At 45.5% G+C, this 18,688-nt stretch overlaps 1 protein-coding gene across 10 annotated transcripts in view; it reads right to left on the reverse strand.

Annotated features, from left to right (window-relative positions):
* Positions 1-18,688, reverse strand: part of COL16A1 (collagen type XVI alpha 1 chain) — a 294,574-nt gene that overhangs the window by 31,070 nt on the left and 244,816 nt on the right. For all 10 annotated transcript variants that reach the window (XM_077481956.1, XM_077481958.1, XM_077481954.1 and 7 more), the window contains 5 exons: positions 18,601-18,654; positions 18,271-18,324; positions 18,143-18,193; positions 17,964-18,053; positions 15,137-15,172 (listed from right to left, as the gene is read on the reverse strand). In XM_077481956.1, the coding sequence (XP_077338082.1) occupies positions 15,137-15,172; positions 17,964-18,053; positions 18,143-18,193; positions 18,271-18,324; positions 18,601-18,654 (285 nt within the window). The remainder of the gene's footprint in view (positions 1-15,136; positions 15,173-17,963; positions 18,054-18,142; positions 18,194-18,270; positions 18,325-18,600; positions 18,655-18,688) is intronic.

Consider the following 18,688-nt stretch of genomic DNA (forward strand, 5'->3'; position numbering starts at 1 on the left):
TTAGCGGGGGCTAACTTTCCTCCTCTTATTGATAAACTCACGAAGGAGGCCAACAGACTAGCTAAGTATGAACTCTCTTGGTCGGGACGACTGGCCTCCTTCAAGATGTTATTACTCCCGCAAATTTTGTACATATTTAGAGCATTGCCCGTTCCCCCTTCTAGGAAACACCTCCGTGATCTCACTCTCTTGATGAATAGATTCATCTGGAGCTCTAAAAAACCTAGATGTTCTAGATCACTCTTATTGAAGCACCGGTTGGCTGGGGGTATGGGACTGGTGGATCTCAAGGACTATTACCTTGCATCCAGGCTGGCACAGCTCTCTCATTGGTTCAACTCGACCAGCGAGCCGAAATGGTGCTGCCTTGAACGAGCTCTTACCCCCACTCAAGACCTAAAACTTCTTCTTCTCACTGATTCGATTAAACCCTGGCCCTTACAGTCCCTCCCTCTCACGGTTTGCGCTTCTCTGCAGGCCTGGCGAGATCTTCTTAAATCCACACCCTCGACCTACAAATCGGTATCTCTACCTATCCCTCTAATATCCTTAGAATTCCTAATTCCCAATTTCTCCGTCAGAGACTGGGTCCGGAAGGGGTTGCTATCATTGCAAGATCTTTTCCGGGGCCCTTCCATGGTTTCATACCAATCCTTGAGGACTCAATTCCATCTAAAACCTATTGACGTATATAAATATTACCAAATAGCCCACTTGTTTCGGGGTGGTGGAGTCACCAATGTTCCCGTAGCCGAATCTCTCTGGCGCTTTCTTGCTGCTGATCCCCCCTTATCTAAAGGTATATCCCTATTCTACAACTTTCTACAGCAGAAATGTGTTTTTAACAAATCTCGTCCCTTTTTGCGCTGGGAGGAGGACTTGGGCCGCGCCTTCTCTGAGGCACAATGGTGTCAGGCACTCAAGGCTAATTATAAGGCCTCTCGGTGTGTTGGACACTGGGAACTTGCCCAGAAAATTGCCCTACGGTGGTACCTCACTCCCTTTCGGATCTCGAAATTTGGCCTGGCGGAGTCCTCCCCCTTGTGCTGGAGGAACTGCGGGGAGGTGGGTAACTTACTGCATATTTTTTGGTCTTGTAAGCATCTCCGAAGCTTTTGGAACGCTATTTTCCGAGCTATCTCTGACATTACAGGTTTCCTATCTACCCCCGAACCAGGCTTGGCAATTCTTAACTTAGGTATTGATAGATATCCACCTGACTTCAGAATTGTTGTTTCCCACATCCTCCTGGTGGCTAGGTCTCTGATAGCTAGATTCTGGAAAAATGACCAGGCCCCCAGTGTCTCTGAGGTTTGGTCGACTACATCCCTACATTACTCCTATGAGCTAGTCCTGGCCCTCAGGATGGGGAAAAAAATTCAGTTTGATAACAATTGGAAAATTTGGAATACATGATATAAGAGTTCCCACCTGTCATGAACCCTTACCCTGGTGTTCAGCTCTCTTGTTACAAGGTACTAATTTATCTGTGACTTACATTACTACTTTTATGCACATAAGCTTCCTCTTTTGGGCATAGGACAGACCAACTGTTCTCGAGTTTTTTTTTTTTTTTTTTCTTTATGTTGTTTGTTACTGTTTTGTTTTCTTTGTCCTACAGTATGCCCACCAGATTACCTTTTCTCTTTTCTCCCCTACCACATGCCTGTACTATGCTATGTAATATTGTGACGTCATGGGGGAATTATTTGTGACTTTTCCTTCATTGTACTGTAAAATTTTGTGAAAAACTTTCAATAAAAACCATTTACAAAAAAAAAGATTGGAGATGATACCCGGAGCATGTGGGTCGGAATCACATACACTCTAACGGAAACCTGCCTGTGTTACATCAGAGGGGAGCGGGGTCACCCATACGTCACGGGGAAGCCCGGGTTTCCCCTTGCGTCAGAGGGGGGCGAGGTCAGGTGACGGGTGGCCCTGCCCTCCGCATATAACAAACGTCAGGCCGCCGGGATCCCCACAGTGTCTCCTCCGTGGAGACAGAAGATGGATGGATTTGCTGCGCTGGATCAGATCAGCCATCGCTGGACCCCGGAGAGATGATCATCCGTCGCTGGATAGCAAGAGTGGATTACCACCACTGGAATCTTTTTTTTATTTTTAATAAAGGAATTTTTCAAAAGTGTGTTTGTGCAGGGACAGTTCTAAGCACGGGAAACATGCGCCCCTTCACAGGCATACTATAGACACCCCCCCAGGTATGAAATTTAAAGGATATTACACTTTTATTGTTTCACTTTAATCATTATTAAAATCACTGCTCCCGAAAAAACGGCCGTTTTTAAAACTTTTATTTGCATTGATACAAGTTCCCTGGGGCAGGACCCAGGTCCCCAAACACTTTTTAGGACAGTAACTTGCATATTAGCCTTTAAAATTAGCACTTTAGATTTTGAACGTTGGAGTCCCATAGACTTTAATAGGGTTCTAAAGTTCACACGAAGTATGCTATATACTAGCTCCGTCGAAACTTCTTTATACATTCGACTGACACCATAAGCCTTCAAAGACAGATTTGACCATGATTCATGTGGATTTTCGGACTAATGCAATTTTTGAACGAAAAACGAAATAAATAAAAACGAATTTCAGGAGTAACTAAATTAATTAATTCATTTTTCGGACGAAAACTAAATTCCGAAACAAAATATTTTACTCTGCACATGTCTAGTGACAATGGTGCCAATCTGCTTAGTGCATTCAAACAGGGAAAAATTACACACGTGCCATGCATGGCACATATCTTAAACTTGGTCGTGCAGCGATTCGTTGTCAAATACCCTGGGGTCCAGGACATCTTGCGACAGGCAAGTAAAATCTCGGCCCATTTCAGAAGATCTTACACGGCCATGGCTCACCTTGCTGACATTCAGCGGTGACACAATCTGCCGGTCAGACGTCTTATTTGCGATTTCCCAAAGCGATGGAACTCAACCTACTATATAGAGTTATGGGGTATTCTCGCACCAAAATATGTGCAGAAATATAAATTAAATTAAACTATGGTTGCAGCAAATCACAGACAGGGGTACAAACCCTCCCCAAATAGGTATGTTAGAAAATCAATAAATGGTGTTGCGCTCCAGATAAATAATCAATATCACTACTAAATATATCAAAGAATCATTATGTCGTGCCTATAAACTTAAAAAATCTTTAAAAGATAATATAACTGCAAATTGTGCTACAATAATAATTATGACTGCTTCTTTATATATTAAGCTTCTAAAGTACATAGGTGCCTAAACCATTAAAACATACAATAAAGTGCATAGTCAAGTGCAAAAAACTAATTGATACAGCACATATTCAAATACTGTGGCAGTCTGGCATATACACATAATCCATAAAGTGCATTAGTGACAAAATAACATATGTCCAATAGGAATTTGATGTGTCTGAATTCACAACAACAAACCGTCTGTATTAAATCATGCAATCTGTGAGTCCACACAGTGGTAAAAAAAACTAGGAAACTCTGTGAACAGGTAAGTGATTCCAAAGGTGATCTTGCAATTCCTCAGAGTGTTCACACAATGGGTGCAGTGGCCACCTTACCTTACTGCTGTAAGGTAAACAGCATTACTAGCTCCAGGAATCTAGGTGTTGCTGACAACTGCTGTAAGCACTGCAGATATTTCCCTACTAGATGCTCAGGCAGTCATTAGTTGGTTACCATAAAAGGAAGAAGGAACTCCAATAGTGAAGTATGCAATAATAACTCCATTTTATTTATAAAAAAAGGAAAAAGTCCTGGGTACTCACATTTAACAATAAAGACCATAGGTAGAATACAAAACAAACGCCGCGCTCGTGCTCCGGAGGTCACTTCCGGTGTCCTCGTATCAATGTTGTATTCCTACGCGTATCATCAGGGAAGTCACGTGACTAGTGACGATATGCCCCAGTATTTAAATATGTGCTATATCAATTAGTTTTTTGCACTTGACTATGCACTTTATTGTATGTTTTAATGGTTTAGGCACCTATGCACTGTAGAAGCTTAATATATAAAGAAGCAGTCATAATTATTATTGTAGCACAATTTGCACTTATAGTATCTTTTAAAGATTTTTTAAGTTTATAGGCACGACATAATGATTCTTTGATATATTTAGTAGTGATATTGATTATTTATCTGGAGCGCAACACCATTTATTGATTTTCAACCTTCTATATGCTTGATAGGCTGCTCCAGCAGAAACGTGCAGTTAACGACTACTTGTACGAACTCTGCGGCAGAACAAGTTCTGGGGAGCTTGGTTTTTTTCACCACGCCAGTGGCTTCTCATGCGCGACACATGCAGACTTCTGTGGCCATTTGATGAGATCACCACAGCCATGGCGCCATCAGTGACATCATACCTTATGCCTTCTTTATGGAGCGTACATTGCGTCGTGTCATTGATCAAGCCATGGAGGAGCAGGAGCAGGAAGAGGAGGAAGTCGCAATGCTGGATGAATTCCCAGGGGGGCTACTCTATCTGAGACACGTCAACAACAGGAGTCTGAAGAGGAGCCAGAGAAGGATGGTGCCGGGGTGGATGAGGAGGAGCAAGAAGAGCATGCTTTAAACCTTTCTGGGATCCCTGTTGTTGTGCGCGGATAGGGAGAGAAGAACGAGGAGGACGCCATTATCCTGGATGATGAGCAGGAGCCAGTCCACCACACCGCTTCCAGTTTAGTGCAAATGGGGGCCTTCATGCTCCAGTGTTTTAACAGGGACCCCCGTATAAAAAGCATAAGGGTCAAGGACCAGTACTGGGTGGCAACATACTTAGACCCCTGGTACAAACACAAAATGGCGGAAATGCTACCACTGTCACAGAGGGCTGTCAGAATGGAGCACTTACAGGCCTTGCTTCAAGAAATGCTGCATTCTGCTTTTGTGTGCGCTGGCAGAGGAGGAATTCCCACTCCCAGAGAAAGAGTTGCGGGTACCAATCCAACAGCCCCTGCAAGAAGAGGGCGGTTTGAAGATGTGTTGGTGACTTCTGATATGAGGTCATTCTTTCAGCCGACCCATCGACAGGTCTCATCTGGATCTAGCATCAGGGAATGCCTAGACCGGCAGGTGTCCGACTACATCGGGTTAACGGCCGATGTGGACGCTCTGAGAAGTGATGAACCCCTGGACTACTGGGTGGGCAGGCTTGACCTCTGGCCAGAGCTTGCCCAATTTGAAATGGAACTGTTGGCTTACCCTCTTCCAATGTCCTGTCCGAAAGGATGTTCAGCGCAGCAGGGGGGATCGTGACCAATAAGCGTACTCGCCTAGCTCACGACAGTGTTGACTACCTCACATTTATAAAAATGAATGACGCATGGATCTCGGAGGAATTCAACACATGTGACCAGTAGACCATGTATATGCATAACTCTAAAAATGATTTATTTAATCGAGCACACAGACCTTTTTTCTACCTTTGGCTCACTTCCTTGTACAAAAAAAACAAACACAGTACTATATGCCCGTACCCTCCTGTTTGAAGAGGTTTCGCTGTGTCATATTTTTGGGTCCCGCAGCGAGTTGCTGGTATCAGTGCTGGTGTCAGTGCTCTCTATCTCGGTACTGATGACAGTGCTCTCTATCTCGGTGCTGGTGTCAGTGCTCTCTATCATGGTGCTGGTGTCAGTGCTCTCTATCTCGGTGCTGGTGTCAGTGCTCTCCATCACGGTGCTGGTGTCAGTGCTCTCTATCTCGGTGGTGGTGCCAGTGCTCTCTATCTCGGTGCTGGTGTCAGTGCTCTCTATCTCGGTGCTGGTGTCAGTGCTCTCTATGTCTGTGCTGGTGTCTAGGGATGAGCTGAACACCCCCCGGTTCGGTTCGCACCAGAACTTTCGAACGGACCCAAAATTCGTACGAACTTTAGAACCCCATTGAAGTCTATGGGACTCGAACATTCGAAAATAAAAGTGCTAATTTTAATGGCTAATATGCAAGATACTGTCCTAAAAAGGGTTTGGGGACCTGGCTCCTGCCCCAGGGGACATGGGTCAATGCCTAAATTGTTTTTAAAAATGGCCGTTTTGGCGGGAGCACTGATTTTAATGACGATTAAAGTGAAAAAAAAATGTGAAATATTCCTTTAAATATCATGCTTGGGGGGTGTCTATAGTATGCCTGTGAAGTGCCACATGTTTCCCGTGTTTAGAACAGTCCCTGCACAAAATGACATTTAACAGAAATAACGTCTTTTAAAACTGCTTGCGGTTTTAATGTTATATTTGGTTCCGGCAATATGGATGAAAATCATTGAGAAAAATGGCATGGGTAGCCCCCCCTGCCCATTACCAGCCCCTTTGGGTCTTGTACGGATATTAAGGGGAACCCCGTACCCATATTAAAAAAAGGAAATACGTGTGGCCCCCAGGCCCTATATACTCAGAACAGCAGTATACAGGCGGTGCAAACAAGACAGGGACTGTGTAGGTTTGTTGCGTTAAGTAGAATCTGTATGTAATTTTCAACTGGTACATTTTTAAAGTATAGCTCCAGTCAAAAAATCAATTTTTAAGCGTTTTGGAAAACATAGGGAAGGGTTATGAACCCTGTATAATTTGTTTTGCCGTCCATCTTTTTTCATCTCACTTCCTGTTGTCTCCTTCTGTTTGCAAGTAGGAGACGTTTGTAAGTTGGATGGTTGAAAGTAGGGGCCTGCCCTATATGTTCTTCAGAATCAGCGGAACAATGTGTTGGTGTTGCCACAACATTGTAAGCCCTCAAAGTGACTCTTGGTGGGCGCTGGAGCGCCCTGCTGTGAACGATTATATCAAGAATTGTAATTACATGCCATTGTTGAGCAGTGGTAGAAAAATTGGGCCTTTGGTGGTTGTGGTGCTGGTGCTGGTGCCACAACACTATAAGTCCTCACAGTTACTCTCGGTGGGCACAGGAACGGGCCCTGCTGTGAAATATTATATCGAGAATTGTAATTACATGCCCCTGTTAAACAGGGGCTGAAAAATTGGGCCTTAGGCACTGGTGCTGGTGCCACGACACTGCAACCTCTCCCATATACTCTAGTTGTGGTGCAGGAATGAGCCCGGCTGCAAAGCATTGCATCAAAAATTGTAATTAAACGCCCCTGTTAAACAGGGGCTGAAAAATTGGGCCTTAGGCACTGGTGCTGGTGCCACGACACTGCAACCTCTCCCATATACTCTAGTTGTGATGCAGGAATGAACCCTGGTGCAAAGCATTGCATCAAAAATTGTAATTAAATGCCCCTGTTAAACAGGGGCTGAAAAATTGGGCTGGTGGCATCACCCAGAACCAAAAATGTTCTTCCAACATATCAGCGGAGGAGGAAGATGATAGACAATCAACATAACAGGACAGTCATTCAGCATCAGCATAGGCAGTCTTGAAGGGATGTGATATTTAAAAAAAAATTATTCGGTTACATCATCTTCAGGTGCCTGGTAGCTGTGGGTGATCCAATACTGATTCATCTTGATGAAGGTCAGTCGATCAACTGAGTCGGTGGACAGGCGCACCCTGTAATCGGTAACAAAGCCACCAGCAGCACTGAAGGTGCGTTCCGAAAGAATGCTGGATGCAGGACAGGGCAGTAACTCAAATGCATACTGTGCAAGCTCTGGGCAGTGATCCATCCTCAAGACCCAGTAAGCCAGAGGATTTTCGGTGGGGAAGGTGTCCAAGTCTGACCTTGCCCCTAGGTATTCCTGCACCATGTAAATCAGACGCTGGCAATGGTTGCTGGAACTGATCATACCTTGGGGCTGCGGACTAAAAAATTGTCTGAACGCATCGGTCAGATGGCACCTTCTCCACCGCTCCTTCTGACCGATGCCTCAGCAACACGTTGTCCAGGATCAGGAGTTTGTAACCTCCCAGTCTCTGGGAACGCGTTGCACAGACCTTTCTGCAAGGCCTCCCGGAGATGTCTCATCCTCTGCTCCCTCTGCGACGGCAAGATAAGGTCGGCAACCTTACCCTTGTACCGTGGATCAAGGAGAGTGGCCAGCCAGTAATGGTCCCTCTCCTTGATCCGAAGAATACGAGGATCCTTCCGCAGGCTTTGCAGGATCAGGGAGGCCATGCAGCGTAGGTTAGCTGAGGCATTCGGTCCGGAGTTCTCTGGGTCACTAAGGATAACATGATCCGCAGCTACCTCCTCCCAGCCACGTACAAGTCCACTGGTTTCTTGGGACTGTAAATCATCCCTATAAGACTGCTGCTGCTGCTGATGCTGAGTGCCAGCCTCCACCTCCATGCTGACACAATCATCCTCCTCCTCATCCTCTTCCTGTGTGATGGTTGGCACAGCAGGAACACTGTCTGGATAAAGGGGGCCTTGAGAGGCAAGGAAGTCTTCCTCTTCCTGCCTCTGTTCTGCCTCAAGTGCCCTGTCCATTATTCCACGCAGCGTATGCTCCAAGAGGTGGACAAGAGGTACAGTGTCACTGATGCATGCACTGTCACTGCTCACCATCCTTGTGGCCTCCTCAAACGGTGACAGGACAGTGCATACATCCCTGATCATGCCACACTTGCGTGGTGAGAAAAAACCGAGCTCCCCTGACCCTGTCCTGGTGCCGTAGTCTCACAGGTACTCATTGATGGCCCTCTGCTGCGTGTGCAGCCGCTGCAGCATGGCCAACGTTGAGTTCCACCTGGTGGGCATGTCATATATAAGGCGGTTCTTGGGCAGGTTCAACTCCTTTTGGAGCTCAGCCAGCCGAGCACAGGCATTAAATGATTGGCAGAAATGCACACAGACTTTCCTGGCCTGCTTCAGAACATCCTGTAAGCCCGGGTACCTGCTCAAGAACCGCTGCACCACCAGGTTAAGGACGTGAGCCACACAGGGCACATGGGTCAGTTGTCCCTGTCGGAGGGCGGAGAGGAGGTTGGTGCCATTGTCGCAAACCACCATTCCTGGCTTAAGCTGGCGTGGCGTCAACCACCTCTCTGCCTGCCCCTGCAGAGCTGACAAAACATCTGCCCCAGTGTGGCTCCTGTCCCCCAAACAAACCAGCGCAAGCACGGCATGGCATAGTTTTGCCTGCGTACTTGCGTAGCCCCTGGAACGCCTACGGAGCACCGCTGGTTCTGAGGACAGAGCACTGGAAGAGGCCATGGAGGAAGAAGAAGAGGAGGGGGTGGAGGAGAGAGGTGTGTCACAACCAATAGTAGTATTTTGGAGGCGTGGTGGCGGAACAACCTCCAACACTACTGCACCTTGTCCTGCATCCTTCCCAGCTGCCAGAAGAGTGACCCAATGGGCCGTGAAAGACAGGTAACATCCCTGTCCATGCCTGCTGGACCATGAGTCAGCGGTAATATGCAACTTACCGCTGACCGCCCTGTCCAGCGAGGCAAGGACATTGCCTTCCACATGCCAGTAGAGAGCCGGAATCGCCTTCCGTGAGAAAAAGTGGCGTTTGGGGACCTGCCACTGAGGAACCGCATATTGTACAAACTCACGGAAGGGGGCCGAGTCTACCAACTGAAAAGGCAGCAGTTGAAGTGCTAGCAATTTAGCCAAGCTAGCATTCAACCACTGGGCATGTGGATGGCTGGGAGTGAACTTCTTTCCGCAGTCCAGCAGCTGGGGCAGGGACATTTGCCTGCTATAATCGGACATGGGTGCACTGCTAGTAGAGTGCCCGGAAGCACTTGGCTGTGACACACCTAATTCTACACCTTCATTCCTCTCAGAGCAGGTTTCAGAGGACTGAAGGTCTAGTGGGGTTGGAGATCCCAGCTGATGAGGAGCAAGGAGAGGTCTGCTTTGTTCTTTGGTGTGGGTCTTTGAGGTACGCTTGCCAACGAGCTGCATGGCAGGTCAACATATGTCTGGTCAAGCATGTGGCCCAAGCGGCTGATGTTTTGGCCACGCAAGACATATGTTGCAAATAGCAGTGGTGTGATTTGATGCACTCGTCTCAAAAAAGGCCCACACCAAAGAACTTTTAGAATAACGCGCAGAGGCAGCGCCCTGCACAGGCGGAGCTCTGCGGTGTGATTCAGTCACTGTGCTGCCCATAAGCTGGCCCCCAGAGGGCATCCTGCCTCGTTGAACATGTGCCTCCTCCTCCTCTCTCCTACCAGGCACCCACGTGGAGTCAATGCCCTCATCATCCCCTCCCTCTTCATCGCTGGAGCAAACCTGGCAGTATGCTGCAGCTTGTGGAACATGACTGCCAGATTGCTGTCCTTCTTGAGCATCCCCCTCTCTCTGTGCTCACGCTACTGTCTTCCTCTATCTGAGTATCATCATCAGAGCCTACAAAACACTGGGCATCCACCTGGAGCATGTACCCAACACTGTGCTCAAAGAGTTCAGGAGACTCCTCAGGAGGACGTGGTGGGTCTAGGGAAGGAGTCACTGATGATGACATTGAGAGGAGGGAAGACGATGCGTTGGCAGCTGCTTTGCTAGTACCCTGAGCCTGGGTGAGAGAGGATGAGGAGGATGAAGAGGGCTTGGTCATCCACTCTACCAAGTCGTTGGCATGTTGCGGCTCAACATGTCCAGCTGCCGAAAAGAAGGACAAGCGTGTCCCATGGCCACATGCTGATGATGACGATGCACCGCGTCCACGAGCCAGCACTGTTGTCTCTAGACACAGAGCCTGCTTGCCATCTTTTATCGGCTCGCGCCTGTCTGCCTCCCCTTGCTGGCCTTCCAGACATGGTAATGGCCTGAAGGGAGATGCGCAGCAATTGGGTAGTGCATATTGTGCTGGAGGCACACACAACACCCACTCCTGCAGATGGCAGATGGCTCAATTAGAGAAGGGCTATGTAGGTGGATATAACGGTGTATTCTGCGGTCAGGGCACGCAGACAGCACGCACAATCTCCTACAACTGACTGCAAGCTCTATTTAAAAAGAGCAAGATAGCTAGCTATATAGGTGGTGTATTCTGCGGTCAGGGCACGCAGACAGCACGCACAATCTCCTACAACTGACTGCAAGCTCTATTTAAAAAGAGCAAGATAGCTAGTTATATAGGTGGATATAACGGTGTATTCTGCGGTCAGGGCACGCAGACAGCACGCACAATCTCCTACAGCTGACTGCAAGCTCTATTTAAAAAGAGCAATATAGCTAGCTATATAGGTGGATATAACGGTGTATTCTGCGGTCAGGGCACGCAGAAAGCACTCACAATCTCCTACAGCTGACTGCAAGCTCTATTTAAAAAGAGCAAGATAGCTAGCTATATAGGTGGATATAATGGTGTATTCTGCGGTCAGGGCACGCAGACAGCACGCACAATCTCCTACAACTGACTGAAAGCTCTATTTAAAAAGAGCAAGATAGCTAGCTATATAGGTGGATATAATGGTGTATACTGCACTACAGAAGAGCAAGAACGCAAAATCGGCCGATAACGAACGGTGTATACTGTGTTGAAGGTACACAGAACACCCACTAACTCCTACAGACACCAACACACTACAAAAGGCCGCCACACTGGCGGCCTTATATAGTGTGGGGCGTGTACTACACAGCCTGAGCTATGATTGGTCACAGGCATCCTGCCTGTGGCCAATCATGGCTCTCCTCGCTGCCGGCGCTGTGATTGGCCAAGCATGCGGGGTCACAGTACATGCTTGGCCAATCATGAGCCAGCAATGCACTGCGATGGCGCAGTGCATTGCGGGCCATGAGCGCCACACGAATTTGGTGCGAACGGCCCATAATGTTCGGTATTCGCCGAACGGGCGAACAGCCGATGTTCGAGTCGAACGTATGTTCGACTCGAACACGAAGCTCATCCCTACTGGTGTCAGTGCTCTCTATATCGGTGCTGGTGTGGTCTCAGTGCTCTCTATCTCAGTGCTGGTGTAAGTGCTCTTTATCTCGGTGCTGGTGCCAGTGCTCTCTATCTCGGTGCTGGTGTCAGTGCTCTCTATCACGGTGCTGGTGTGGTCTCAGTGCTCTCTATCATGGTGCTGGTGTCAGTGCTCTCTATCTCGGTGCTGGTGTGGTCTCAGTACTCTCTATCATGGTGCTGGTGTCAGTGCTCTCTATCTCGGTGCTGGTATCATTGCTCAGTCTCTATCACGGTGCTGGTGTCAGTGCTCAGTCTCTATCGCGGTGCTGGTTTCAGACAGTGAGGGAGATAGCAGTGGAGAAGCCAATCAGCAGGCAGTGCCAGCACCATGGCTGAGGATCAGCACTGGACTGGCATCTCCGGACCACCACAGTGGAGCCCTGCATAGGTGGGGGTAAGGGCCGGGCAGAGGGAGGGGCTCAAGCACAGGTTGGCACACTGGGACACTGGCACAGGACTGCACTGCCCTGACATTGGCACTGATCATCTCCTGCACCCCCTTCATAGCCTGGCCTGATCTTGCCTCTCCTCCATGGCCTGCATGTGCTCCTGAATTGTCAAAATTTCACAGATAAAAAAAGAATGCTTGTCGTTGTCGATCCCAGATTCACTTAATACTTTTGTTATGTCAGTGTCCATGTTGTGGGACTATGTGTGCACAGCGAGTAAGTATTTTGTGGCTGAAAATATGACCTGGAGGTTTTTAAGGTTCGCCTGCTATTAAAGTCAATGGTGTCCGCCACAAACCTTGCGGTTCACAAACTTTTGGCCGCGTTCGCGTTCGTGAAACGTCTCGTCGGAAGTTCGTCCATCACTATTTATAAACCCCTTCATGCTGTAGCATAAAAGGGGATAATTAACATTGATGGTGCCACTGTCAATAATGCAGCACAAAGGGGTTAATTGCCACTGGTCACAAATACATGAGTACATTAACCCCCTCCATGTGCCATATTACAATTACCATTGTAAATTATTTCACCCCCCACCCCCAAAGCGTTAACCACTTCACATGTAAGACAAGGTGTTAACTCATTAACATAGCAATGCCTGCCGTAGCTCATTAACATAACAATGCCCACCGTAGCTCATTAACATAACACTGCCTTAGCTAAGTAAGTGATCACTCACTTGCAGTGCACTGAGCTGGCTACAAGTCCATCTTGTCTTCAATCCTGCATGCCTCTGAATTGTGAAGTCACACCAGCCGGGACTAGGAAGCACCTGTCGGGTAGAGATCACTCCGCCTGACAGGGAAGTAAAGTGACACTCTCACCGCTCTGCTGCAACTCTGCCAGCATATAGCAGCAGCCCATGTCACATCAATTACAGACCCCCATAGTGACCCACCCCCTCTAAATGAAATGATGGGAGCCAGGGGAAGCAGCAATAAAGTCCCAGCTGCATTTAGATGCCTCGTGCAAATCTGGTGAGGTGGCGGAGGGAGAAAGCCTTGGAGTAAGTACTATTTTATGGGAGGGGGCAATCCGCCCCTGGAGTCACAGCAGACAGCAGCCTTGTCAGTTTAGGGGGAGGGGAGGGGAATGTTAGGTGTACTAGCAGATTCAAATACACTAACACATTTTAGCCAAACTCCAGCTCATACTGCAGTTACAGAAGCAATTACAGAAAAGCATTTTTTTTTTTACTTTTGAGATTTAGTTTTTACATTACTAAATAAAAACGAATCATTCTAAGCACCTCTGTCAGTGGTAAATAGTTTGCATTAACCTTTTAAACTGCTACATATGCAGCACAGCTTGTTCTGTTCAAAAACAACAGACATACTGGCCAGATCACCAGGTGAAATAAAAGGAAAGAAAGCTTAAAAAAGAAAATGAATACAGCCATCACATCTACTGTAAGATTTGCTAAGCTGCAATATAATAAATGTTTGTTTTTGGGTTTAATACCATTTTAAATGACACACATATATAACTTTTGACAATAATTATTTGACCCTAGCTCCATTAATATTTCTTCTACAGAACTACTTATGTAATATATACTAATATACTGTATGTTCATCTTTGTACTCCATATCTTTACCCCGAGCACCTCTGAGACAATGCATTTCAGAAGAACGTCTTTTCTTTTAATTATCTGAGCAGTTAAATACATTTTCCTTTCTGATCTCCAAGAGGTATAATGTTGTGATTGTTATATGTTCTGAGGCTTTATCCATATCATTTTCAATATATCTTCCTAGACTGTTTTAAATTCAGCAATGGACTCAACTAACTTGACTGATGTACAGGCGTTTTATAATTAGACTTATTCATGGCTGTTTGTAACACCTGAACTAATTTACATGTTCTGAAAGAAACCAATTGTTGCATTCCAATTCTTTGTGGTTCACACTGGTGCGACGGCAGTGATCGGATGTGATTCACACCGCACTGCAGTGATATCATATGCAATCTCTGGGCGATGTGATTTCAACCATAAAGATCGCATGGTTGAATTTGCATCAAACTCACACAGGACCCTTTTTTTGTCCGCAGCAGAATCGGATCACATGGGTGTTCACACCCATGCAATCTGATTCCTGACCGAGTTTGCAGACCGCACTGCGATATGCAAACTGATTTGGGGGTGTCATTAACTTTTACCTGACACTCCCTGCAGTTTGCATAGGGCAGTGTGAACTGCCACCAGGAAACATGCGATGCAGGAACCCGCAGTGGATTTGCAGGGTTCCCGCATTGCAGCAGTGTGAACCAGCCCTAACACCAGACGATTGCAGACACTGTGGGGGTTATTTACGAAAGGCAAATCCACTTTGCACTTCAAGTGCACTTGAAAGTGCAGTCGCTCTAAATCTGAGGGGTAGATCTGAAATGAGTGGAAGCTCTGCTGATTTTATCATCCAATCATGTGAAAGCTAAAATGCTGTTTTTTATTTTCCTTGCATGTCCCCCTTGGATCTACAGCGAATTTACTTCCAAGTGCACTTGCAGTTTAAAGTGGATTTTCCTTTAGTAAAAAAACCCCCGTGCATGCTTCCAGTGGCTGATTCTTTGTCATTGTAAACTTCCCAATGCACAGGAATAGCAGAGAGAAGCCAAACATTTTTTGTAAAAATGGATACTTGTGCAACTACTTTTACAGATAGATAGATAAATGCAGATATTGGTAATTATAATATAAAATATATTATGTAATTTATTTTATCAGAGTTGAAGAGTGATGGGACAAATAATGGGCCAAAATAACATTTTGATAAGTGGTGTAGGACAGGCATAGGAGAACACATATGTGCACACAGAAGAGCTAAGCATGTAGTGTTACATACCTCTTTGCCAGGTTCCCCATCTGATCCTGTCTCACCCTAATTTAAAACATAACAAAATATGTTTCCAATTAAAAAATATAAAACTGATATTACAGTGTTTTAGAGAGATTTAGCAAATCTATACCTACAGCTGAATTTCGGACAGATATAAAATGTACACATTGATGTATCTCTGTATTAATTAATACATCATTAAATGTAATCTTTTTTTAATATGAGCAGCGTCCATACCTGAATTTATATGTTTTTTGGTAAATCTAAAAGAAAATTGTATAAAAAATTTGAAGGTGTATGGCCAGCCTTAAAGCCTAGAAGCACTATATCTGCAGTGTGAGATCTAAGGCAGTGGGAAATCTGCGCTACCCCTGACTGCTAGTCTCAAGAGACTTGAAGAGGTTTCTACCATGTTGTTCACAAAACTGTTCCTCTACCAGGATGGCCATCCCCATCCAGAGTTAAAATGCAAAACAAGGCATGGTAAGTGAATAATAGAGAAAAGGCCAGCTGTAGGCTGGCCATAGGCAATATTGGTAACTACAGTTCCTCTTCATGTAAGCCTATATTGTATGCCCCATAAGGTGCAAGACCATACTAATTAAAAAAAAAGTTAAGTGCACCACTGGACCACAATATCGCAGTCAGCTTCTTGGGTATAGGAAAGAAGCCACTTCCCCTTCCCATACTTCCAATGCAATGCTTTAAGTCTAAGCAACCTATCACAAGGCCAAACCATTGTCAATAAACGGGTCTAAATAGTCTGTTTTATTTTATACTTATAGGTTTAAATCAGGAATGGATACAATGACAAGATGTTCTGCATAATACAGTCAGTATTAATATGCAAAGTTAAGTGTATAAACAGGAAATTACTATGGCTACAAAATGTGTTAATTGTCATTTTTCAATTCCTCAGTCATGCAAGTTAATTATCTGTTTAAGGCAAAAGTCTGGCTAAATAAAACAACAAAGCTAAATTGAACATGAGGCAGCGGATAGCATAAGGCAGTATATGCCTCTTTCTGCCTATGTATGCTTGCATTTTGCCAACATCCACCATGATAGTGCCTGGGTAACAGAGGCACAATACATGATATTATAGGCATTTCTAAAGTGAGTTTCTATAGTAGTAGCTGACAGTTAATGGTGTTACCTACCTGCTGCTAGTGTTATTCTCCCCCCCCCCCCATTGTTTTGCTTTTAATTTAGGTCTATATTAAACCAAATATCAGAGCTGTTTGCTACCGTATATCTCTCAGGACATGTGATGAGATCTCTATTTTAGGGTTCCTTGGCCTGCACATATGCCAAGGCCATTAGATGTGGATTCCTAGTTGAAATTAAATTTTTTTGTACATTATGAAGAATGCAAGTTAGTGGGAATAGAGCTAATAACCATGGCAGGTATACGTCTTTGTAAAATATAACTTATGAGTAGGCTGGAAACGACATGGGGTGTGAGTCCCTATCTATGTTGGGATTTTAAAGTACCTACAATTATGATTAAAAAATAGAGTTACAAAATTACATTCATTAAAAGACAAACATATTTAATACATCTTGGCTACATTATAATTGGGATGTGGTAGCTTTAAGGCCTAGCAACATATTACTTATGAGTAGGCTGACCATTTTACAAAGAATTTCTCCTTATCAGTAAAAGGTGTGTAGCACCCTTGTCCTAAACAGGGCTGTTAGTAAATTTAATTGGGCTAGGTGGCAACTAGTTTAATTGGGCTAGGTGGCAACTAGCCTGGCTAATTTGTAGCTTGATCAAATGGTTTTCTCCTAAGCGTGAGTGAAACTGTGTCTGTGTGCTTTCTCAGCCAATCAGCAGGAGTTTCTTTGGCCACTGAGGCTGTTGCTGGCATAGTCTATTTATTTGGAGAGAGTAAGGTGATCAGGGTTATTTCCACCCGGCTTCGGCCTGGGTGGGTGCGTGTGGAGCAGCAGCAGAGGTGTAGGCCTGAAGCCTGAGGCCTAGGCACGTGTAAGGGGCTCAGCCCAAGGGGAGCCTAATCTTTGCAAGGAGGCATAAGAGAAGAAGTTGCCAGAGGGTCAACCACTCTTGTTGCCAGAGGCAAGTGTCGAAGGGATGGAGTTCTGAAGGAGTACCAGAGCAGACTCTTCATCAGCCGGGGACTGTGAAGTGTTGGGAAAGCTTCAAGAGAGAACTCCTCCAAGATGTACAGCGGGTAGCTGTGCGTAAAGCTTTAAGGGGTACAGCGGGTAGCTGTGAGTAAAGCTTGAGGTATCCAGCAGGTATCTGTGAGTTGGAGGAACCCAGCAGGTAGTGGTGGGTGAAGTTTGAAGAATACAGCAGGTAGCTGTGAGTGAAGCTTGAGAAGTCCAGCAGGTAGCTAAGCTTGAGGATCTACAGTGGGATACTGTGAGTTGAGCTTGAGGATCTACAGTGGGATACTGTGAGTGAAGTCATTGCTATAGGAGACAGCGGTTGCTACAAGATACAGATTGCCACATTCAGCTTAAAGGCCCTTTTTCTGTATTGCTGTCTGCCTAATTCTATTTTTGTCCAAGGTGATTGCCAAGTTGCTATTGCATTTACCTAGTGTGCCCTGTGCCCTACCCCTCTCCCACCATTTCTGTTAAGAGAAATAAAAGTCTGTTTGTTCATTTTTAAAAGTGACTGGCACCCATCTTTCCACCCTGCACTACACCCATCATGCCTAGTAACCCACACCCTGAGGAGGAATGTCAGCTCATGTGTTTTTTATTTCTGTTTATATTTTTCTTTGTTTTGCTGTTTTGTAGAAATTGATTAGTAATTGACTATGCTTACTGCTTAAAACAAAGGTATAGTAGTACTTACAGCTGGTCCAGGATGTCCTGGGCCTCCTGGTTCTCCTGGAGGTCCCATCATACCCCGTTCACCTGGGGAGCCTCTTTCACCTTTCAAACCCTAGTGTAAAAGAAACTCAGATAGGTTATTGTGATTATAAATTGCAGTGTTTTATATTTCAATAACATATGACTTTATTAAAGCCTCACAAGTCCAGGGGGTCCAGGTGGGCCTGGTTGTCCTGGGGTTCCAGAAGGTCCCTAAAAAAGATACCAACAATATTGTATGCTCTATAGTAAGTGCACCAAACCAGCATAAATAATCTTTCTATACTTACAATGTGTCCCGTTGGGCCTGGACGTCCTTGTGGGCCCATAGGACCTGGATCACCCTAAATCATTGAAAAGCAAATTAATTGAATCTTTTGACAGAACATTATGTTTTTAAACAATTTCTTTTCCTCTAACTAAAGCTTTTAGTATTAGTAGGTTGTGCTACAAAGCTTGGGGAAGATAAAAAGCTGTAAAACCACCTTCTAACTATAGTTCCTAGCATTGTACTACTATGAGAGAGGGCTGGTCATTAAGACAACATGGCTGATGATGCAAGATTTCAGTTGTGGAACATATCCTTCAGAAACTGAATTAGTAGCTTAAAGTTCACCAACCTCTGCTCCTGGCCGACCAATACTTCCTTGTGGTCCTGCAGGTCCACAGTCTCCCTGTTACACAGATAGCAATTAGATCTTGTTCAAT

The sequence above is a fragment of the Lithobates pipiens genome, unplaced genomic scaffold, assembly GCF_037356315.1.
Source record: "Lithobates pipiens isolate NorthernLeopardFrog02 unplaced genomic scaffold, aLitPip1_a1.2 Scaffold_16, whole genome shotgun sequence".
Lineage (NCBI taxonomy): Eukaryota > Metazoa > Chordata > Amphibia > Anura > Ranidae > Lithobates > Lithobates pipiens.